Raw genomic sequence first — 8934 nt, forward strand, 5'->3', positions numbered from 1 at the left:
GATAGCTATAGATTTAGGGTTTGGGTTTTGGGAAAGTGAAAGGAGAAGAGATCTAGGGTTTAGAGCTAGGGTTAGGTTAGAGGATTAGGAGAAAAAGGGTTTGGGGGATTGGGGATTATATGCTTACTTCTTGTTGAATGGATCCTTGAATTGATAGCAGATCTGAATAACTGAGCTATGAATCTTCACACACTCGGCAGTAGCAAACTTGAACAAACTTGAACAAACTCGAAGGAGCGAAGCAGTGAACTAGTGAAGGCTATCTCAGCCTCACCTTCACAGCCTATCTCAGGACAATGGAATGCATTAAAGCAATATTCTTCTTTATTAAATCGTGGGGGGCTCAATTGAGCTCTTACATTGTATAGCCTGTAAGGCTAGACAGAAAATAAATTCTAACTATGACTAGGACTCAAACTAGAAATAGGAATGTTAACCAGGACTAGGACTTCTAATTAGGATTCAAACTTGCACTAGGAATCCTAATTTAGAAATACAACTCAATAAAGAATAATAAAAAACAAATACTAATTTAAATCCTAACAACCCCACGACTGCTGCTGGTGTAAGGAAGAATCCCCACACCTGGTGGCTGGTTTTAGACAGCCAGTTTACATCAACTCCCCCCTTCTTAAAAACATTCATCTCTGACGAATGGATGAAAGACATGTAGCGCTCATAGAGATCTGGATCAAGGCGCTTGAATCCAGGTACTGTCACTATCAGGATGATCCTTCCATTTAACAAGAAAAGAGTAATAGCCGCGACCACCCCACATAGTAGTAAACTTGTTATCAAGCACATTCTCAATGATATCAGCAGTAGGAGTGGTAAACTGTGGGAGGTGGAGAGCATGTGCAGTATCACCTTCGTCCGAATGGTGGCCGACATAGAGAGTGAGATCAGCCACATTGAAAACATTGTTAGTCTTCATGGAAGGAGGAAGCTCGAGCATATAGGCATTGGTCCCAATGCGTTGCAGCACCTTGAAAGGACCCATCTTGCAAGGATGGAGCTTATGATTGGCCCCAGAAGGAAGTCGCTCAAGAGAAATACGAACCATCACCAAATCACCAGGTTGGAATTCCACATATCGGCGATGACGATCAATTGATGCCTTGTATCCTTCAATGTTAGTAGCAATGCGTCGGGGAACGTCGATATGGACCTCGGTGATGTGGCAGAGGAACTCATCAGCTTCCGCACTAACACGACCATGAGGAGGAAGAGGAAACAAGTCCACGGGGCGCTTGGGTTGCATACCCAAAACAATCTCAAATGGGGTACGGCCAGTGGTCCGATTAACAGAACTGTTGTATACGAACTCAGCAATATCAAGGATAGAAGGCCAATCTTTCTCATGATCATGAACAAGACATCGAAGGAGATTGCCTAAGCTACGATTAACCACTTCAGTCTGCCCATCTATTTGAGGATGAAAGGCAATGGAGAACTTCAGCTTGGTATTGGTCTTCAGCCACAGGGTCTTCCAAAAATAGCTAGTGACTTTCACATCACGATCAGAAACAATAGATTCAGGTAGCCCATGAATGCGTACCACCTCTTTGAAGAAGAGTTTGGCTATGTGACTTGCATCAAATGTCTTCCTGCAGGGAAGAAAATGAGCCATCTTCAAGAACCTGTCTACCACAACAAATATAGAATCATGACGCTCCCGTGTAGATGCTAAATCCAGAACAAAATCCATGCTGATATGTAACCAGGGGGAATGAGGTACTGGAAGAGATGTGTAGAGACCTGTGTTTTGCTTATTACCCTTGGCAAGCTGACAAGCACGACATCATTGTATCACTTGTTGTACATCGCGCTGAAGATGTGGCCAATAATACAAATCAGCAGCTGCAGCATATGTCTTGCTAATGCCAAAATGCCCTCCCATGCCACCGCCATGTAGTTCCTTAACGAGGTGCTATCGAAGGGACGTGTTAGAGATACATAGGCGTGTCCCTAAGAAAAGATATCCATCATGTAAAGAGTATTTGGCATCAGTTCCACCTTGCCGTAATGTACTATGAATGGGAGAAAAATCAGAATCAGCCATGTACTCATCCCTAATATGTTCGATGCCTGTACTGTGAGTAGAAGAGGTGGACATGGTGAGTACTTTCCTACTTAGCGCATCAGCTACCTGGTTCTCTTTGCCTACCTTGTACTTCAGAGCGAAATTAAACTCTTGGAGATAGGCAATCCATTTAGCATGTCAGTTGCTTATGGATCGCTGAGAATGGAGATACTTAAGGGCTTGATGGTTAGAATATAGAATAAATTCCTTGCCCACAAGGTAGTGTCTCCAATGCTTTAGAATTTGGATCACCGCATAAAGTTCCAAATCATAGGTAGAGTAATGCCGCTTAGCATCGTTGAGTTTCTTACTATAGTAGGCAATGGGATGATTTGATTGCATGAGAACTCCTCCAATCCCAACATGGGATGCATCTGTAGCTACCTCAAATATGAAATCAAAGTTTGGAAGTCGTAGAACAAGTGCCTTGATCATCTTTTGCTTGATCAATGCAAAAGCTTTGGTAGCAGCCGGTGTCCACTGGAATTTGCCCTTACTTTTCTTCATGCATTTAGTAATGGGTGCCATGATGCCACTGAAGTTCCGAATAAAACGCCGATAAAAAGATGCTAGGCCGTGGAAGCTCCTGACCTCTGTCAAGGTTTGTGGTACTGTCCAATCGACTATGCTTTGCACTTTCTCCGGATCAGCTTCGACCCCTTCTGACAATATAATAAACCTAAGGAAGACAACCTTAGGCAGCATAAAAGAAAATTTTTTGAGGTTGATGAAGAGTTTTTTTGTACGTAACACTCTCAGCGCGTTGTCACGGACTTAGACCTTTCTAAGCAACCGCATCGGCACTTAGCACTCACACTAGCACTAAGTCAGCCTTTCCACAACTCTAACAAGGGGCTTGGGAAGAGAACTTAGAGAACAAGAGAATTTGAGTGAATAGAACTTGTATTTCACTAGAAAGCTTAAGTAAAAAGCTTGAATGCTAACTTGCTTGGTTGGGAGTTTGGTTGGTTAGTTGGATGGTGCCCATACCAAATGAAGCCATCTCTATTTATAGGCAATCAAGAACCCAAAGAATACCTCAGATATTTACAAGTGTCATCTATCCAATGGTTAGGAAATTTCTAGTCTAAGGGACTAGAACATTCCTACCTCCTTTGTGGAGGATTCTATCTACTTGGAGAACTCTAGAAGTCTCCTCCTTCCTTAACTATATACAAGGTTTCTAGAAGCTTCTTTAGAACCTTCCTTAACCTTCCATGCTTCTAGAGGTTTTAGACTATCTCTAGACTCTTCTCTAAGTGTAGAGAGCTCTAGGCCATGGACTTGATCTTAGCCCAAGTTCCAAGTCCATGGGCTTGCAAGTTAGACCCGTGGGTCTTTGTTGGACAGGCCGTGACAATGTACTTCAGATGATCGAGATAGTCCTCACTGGTGTGACTGTAGATAAGAATGTCATCAAAGTAAACCACGAGAAACTTGCCGATGAATGGATGAAGTACCTGTGTCATTACACATATGAAGGTGCTTGGCACCTTTGTGAGACCGAAGGGCATCACTTTCCATTCATATAGACCATGCTTTGTTTTGAAAGCAGTCTTCCATTCATCTCCTGGGCGGATCCGAAGCTGATGATTTCCGCTCTTCAAGTCAATCTTCGAAAAGAAGGAAGCACCTGTAAGTATATCTAACATGTCGTCAAGTTGTGGAATAAGAAATCTGTACTTGGCGATGATCTTGTTTATTGCCCTGCTATCAATACACATTGTCCATGTACCATCTTTCTTAGAGTAAGTAATGTTGGGACAGCACATGGGCTCATGCTCTCAACAATAAACCCCTTGCGAATCAGGTCATCCACTTGTCTCCTGAGTTCGGCATGCTCAGTAGGGTTGAGACGGTAAGTAGGCAGATTTGGTAGCATCGAACCAGGTACTAGGTCAATGGCATGTTGAATATCCCTCATAGGAGGTAGCTCATCAGGAAGATCGTCAGGTACTAGATCTGAGAAGTCGTCAAGTAGATCTTTTATGGGTTTGAGGTGAATAGTAGTAACGGCTGCCAACACTGCTTTCATGAACAAGGCTAGTATCAACCCTATCTCTTCACTGGCAGCAAGGAATTCACGGTGGGGTAGGGACAGAAGTCGTGGCTCCACAGGGTTTACTTTTATAGTACCTGTTCTAGCACGTGGTACCTTACTGCTTGATCCTTCTTTCATTGGCTGTTTATTATCAATAGTCTTCAAAATCTGTTGTCGCTTCGACTGGGCAGCTCTAAGCCTTGGCTTCATCAATGGTATATTGAGTGGGTTGAGAACCAGTGGTTTTCCCTTGAAGTTAAAGAAACATTGATTCTTTGTACCTCCCGTTAACACATTGTTATCATACAACCATGGTCTCCCAAGTAATACATCAGTCAGAATCATAGGAATCACATCACACCAGACATTCTCTTCGTAACCAGAAATTTTAAGTGGCACTGAGCATCGCTAATTAACCTCTAGAGTGTCCCTATTAAGTAAAGATACCTCATAGGGTTGTGGGTGAGGTTCAACCTTAAGCTTCTCTTCAATAACAATGGCTTGAGAAACTACGTTGACGCAACTAACACTATCCACGATCACTTGTGCTGCTGCTGATCCACTATCCATCAGTGTATAAAAGATGCAATGCCGACACTAGTCCTCTCCTTTAGATTCAGCAACCAAAATGTGGGTTACTACATTCACTTCATAAATATCATCTTCTAAAGTATCATCATAATCTTCTCCCTCAAGGGCAGCATTAACAGCCCAATTGTCATTAAGTTGTGGGTCACACACTTCGACATCTGGACTTGCTTCCATAGCTGCAATTACTGAATTGGACTTCCCTCTTTGTGGACAGTATCCTGCATAATGACCCTCTTGCTGACAATGGAAACACTTGTTGAGGTTTTGACTATCCATAGGTGCCTTACCTTTTTCCTCTGTAGTTTGTGGAGTTCAAGTAGGGAAACCACTAGATCTATTAGGAGTAAAAGCTCTCCTAACATCACCGGACTGCAGTGTGAAACTGTGAACCTTCATGGGGCAGCTTTGATTAAATCTTCAACATCCATGGCCTTTTCAAAACAGTGATTCAGATTATATATTTCAACCACGCCCATCTTGTCTTTAATGTCAATCCTCAATCCCAACTTGAAACGGGATATAAGCTGGTCTTCATTCTCATCTACACCCATTCGTGAGAGCAAGTCATTAAATTTATCAATATACTCCTCAACTGTTAAAGTGTCTTGTCGTATAGTGTTCAGCTGATCAAGCAAACACCTCTGATAAGAAGGAGGTAGGTACTTTTCTTTGAGAATCTCTTTCATAGTTGCCCAAGTAACTAGTTCCATGTGACGACGGATCAACCTGTCTTCATGTGTACACCACCAATCTCTAGCTCCTCCAGTTAACTTAGTAGTGGCCAGCTGCATCTTTCGGTCCTCAGACAACCGAAACCACTTGAAGTAGTCATCTAAAGCATTCAACCAATCATGGAATGCAATAGGGTCATGTTTCCCATTATATTCTTTCAGATCCAGCTTTACCTTATGCTTGTCATCACGGTAGTACTGATTTCCATCGTGATCTTCATCCTCTTCATGGGCAAAATTGTTGATAACCTTGTGTGTCTGTTGTGTGGGAACCCTCTGTGGTAACCTAGGAAGCAATAGCTTCAATTTGTTGTATCTGTTGTGGAGGTGCACTAGCGCCTTGTTGTGACAGTATATTGACTTGTTGCTTGATGGTCTTCACATCTTCAGATAAAACCTTGACTATTTCATGCAGTTGTTGTAGAGTGATTGGATCACTTGATTTTGGAGAATCCATAGCTTGCTCTGATACCAAATAATGTAATTCCAGATGGATATAAAGCCAACTAGAACCAGAACCAGGATCTACTTGGGTTTAATGCAATCGGCTAGGGCAGAATGGATGATTAGATGAAATTAGGGCTAGGGTTTAATAGAGTTTAGGGTTTGATGGTATGGACAGGATAAGCTGATGTGGAGAGGTTTTCTATTGAAGGTCTTGAAGTGTAAACTAAGATAGATATCGATTCAGGGTTTCGATTTTGGGAAAGTAAAAGGAGAAGAGATCTAGGGTTTAGAGTTAGGGTTAGGTTAAAGGATTAGGAGAAAACGGGTTTGGGGGATTGAGGATTATATGCTTACTTCTTGTTGAATGGATCCTTGAATTGATCGCCGATCTGAATAACTAAGCTATGAATCTTCACATACTCAGCAATAGCAAACTTGAACAAACTTGAATGCACTCGAAGAAGAGAAGTAGAGAACTAGTGAAGGCTATCTCAGCCTCACCTTCACAACCTATCTCAGGACAGTGGAATGCATTAAAGCAATATTCTTCTTTATTAAATCATGGGGGGCTCAATTGAGCTCTTACATTATATAGCCTTTAAGGCTGGACAGAAAATAAATTCTAACTATGACTAGGACTCAAAATAGAAATAGGAATGCTAACTAGGACTAGGACTCAAAAAAGAAATAGGAATGCTAACTAGGACTAGGACTTCTAATTAGGATTCAAACTTGCACTAGGAATCCTAATTTAGAGTTACAACTCAATGAAGAATAATGGAAAACAAATACTAATTTAAATCCTAACAAACCTACGACTGCTGCTGGTGTAGGGAAGAATCCCTACACCTACCCGATGATTACTTATGCTCGGCTGGTTTTAGACAGCCAGTTTACATCACCACTTCTTGAATTCTCATATTCAAGAGCTTAAAATAAACCTCACTCATCCTACCACACCCTTTAGTGATTGAGAGAAAATAACACCTCTTTGGACTTATCCCACACTGCAAAACCCAGTCTCAAACATCAATTTTGATCCTCAAACCTCAAGTCACAGGAAAGACAAAAAAGGCCTAATGAAAGAAAAACTACCATATTGAGATAATAATATTGTGTAGTTTAGATACATATAAATCCAATAGATTCATCGTACAAAAGAATAAGTGAAGAATAAAACCAACCTGAAGCGCAAAGAACTTAGTGTTCAGGTTTTGCGAGTTTTGAAGAATGTGAACCACTTGCAACCACATATCTGGGTTGTTTTGCAACTCCCGCAAAATCTGGTCTGCAGCTGTCCTCTGCCAGCAAAATAGGAAAGAAGGGCATAATTTTCCGACACATTTGATAGACGCGATTCACAATATCCCAGAAAGAAGATTCCAGTAAAACCATTAGATCCAAATTCTTGCATTGCAAAAGAGAAACTAATCTCCTAGAGTCTCGGGAAAAATGAGTCCACAACAATTAATATGACCGTGTTTACAAAGCAGCAGCTTTTCATCATCAAACCCGGAGATTGAAACAAATTAGAACCCCAGAAGACAAAACTGGGGAAAAGGAGCAAGCTTTTCAGTAATGAACTTCAAAAGTACATACAGTGGTTCAACCTCACTTTGTTGTAAGAAACAGGATTTGCAGTAAAAAGAAAACCCAAAAAGGCAACCGCATTCACAAAGACTTGACCTTTCACTAACCTTCCATCCCCGCGGAAGAAGGAATAAAATTGCATTCCTCCTCGTAGAACCAAATATACAGAAAATTCCAGTAGGGAAAGCACGAAGGCAACTAAAGATTCCAAGACAGTAACCATGCAATGTTTGTCGGAAAATAACTATTATAGGAGAACATGAAGAAGGCATTCAGTACCAAGTATAATAAAATCCAACTCAAGAAACACAAGAAAATAAAAGGTGCAAAACAACTTTACACCTCGCTAAGACACCCGAAACAGTACTTAGATACAGAGACGAAGTAAGATATCGAAAGCTTCAATTCATTAACAAAACAATCGAGACAAAGAACTACATAAGCTCACCTCCTCCTTAGATCCCGTGCCATAGAACGCCGCGACAGTGGCATCAAGTAAAGCCACATCGATCGGCTGACTCAAATCCCTGAGCTTTTCAGCCGCCATGGATGAACACCAACAACAACGTTTGCTCTCTTAGAGCTTCAAACCTTCGACACACTCCAAATGGAGCTCCAAAACCCTAGTAACAGCACACACAAGGACCTTTCGTAAACCCTAATTCTCCATTACAGTTTGAACTGAGAGCTTCAAAAAGAAGCAGATAGAGAGGTTAAGAGAGAGACAGAGACTTTGAAGTGGCTCTTTTCCCACCCCTTCCCTCGTTTTTTATTTTGTTTATAGTTCCCTGCGGCGTTGTCTCGCTAAAAAGCTCACTCTTTTTTTTTGGTCGAAAAAAAAAAGCTCACCCGCTACAGAGACTAGTAAGAGAGAGAAACCCATTGAAAAAAAAAAGAGAGCGAGAGAGACCGAGTCGAAATCTTCGGCAATTCGGACAATTTGGATTCTCTGCTGCCGATTAGACAAGGGGTATAAATGAATAGCTGAAATCTGTTTCTGTATCCGTGTTTGTATTCATTTAGCATTATTCGAATCTGTCTAAAAGCTAAACGGATGCGGATATGAGTAGGTTATAGTTATCCGAAAAGCTATATTTACATGTGAATGGATAAAATATCCAATTCGTATCCGTTTAGCACTATCCGAATCTGTCCGATAGTTAATTGGATGCGGATGCGGATGCGGATGCGGATATAGCACTATCCGAGCCGAATCTGATCCATTTACAGCCCTAATTAAGACATAGTAAAACGGTAAATTATTGCATTATCCCTGCTCAAGTGCCGTGCTCAAGTGGAGGTAAGGTGGTCATTATCGTCTTGCTGTGTCTTGGCAGTAGGATCCTGCCGGGCAAAGATCTAGATTGGGACCCTGATCCTCTACTGCTGAGCTGCCGGGCAAGCAGGACCCTACTGCTAAGACACAGCAAGACGATAAATTATCGCTTTAT

At 41.6% G+C, this 8934-nt stretch overlaps 1 protein-coding gene across 4 annotated transcripts in view; it reads right to left on the minus strand.

Moving 5' to 3' along the window:
- LOC122664318 (protein EXPORTIN 1A-like) overlaps positions 1 to 8296 on the minus strand; it is a 100771-nt gene extending 92475 nt beyond the window's left edge. For all 4 annotated transcript variants that reach the window (XR_006333325.1, XR_006333323.1, XR_006333324.1 and 1 more), the window contains exons 1-2: positions 7932 to 8296; positions 7078 to 7194 (exon numbers count right to left, since the gene is read on the minus strand). Coding sequence is in view for 1 of the 4 variants with exons in the window: in XM_043860089.1 (XP_043716024.1) it covers positions 7078 to 7194; positions 7932 to 8030 (216 nt within the window). In the remaining 3 variants the exon portion in view is untranslated. The remainder of the gene's footprint in view (positions 1 to 7077; positions 7195 to 7931) is intronic.
- Between the last annotated feature and the right edge of the window lie 638 nt (positions 8297 to 8934).

The sequence above is a fragment of the Telopea speciosissima genome, chromosome 6, assembly GCF_018873765.1.
Source record: "Telopea speciosissima isolate NSW1024214 ecotype Mountain lineage chromosome 6, Tspe_v1, whole genome shotgun sequence".
NCBI lineage: Eukaryota > Viridiplantae > Streptophyta > Magnoliopsida > Proteales > Proteaceae > Telopea > Telopea speciosissima.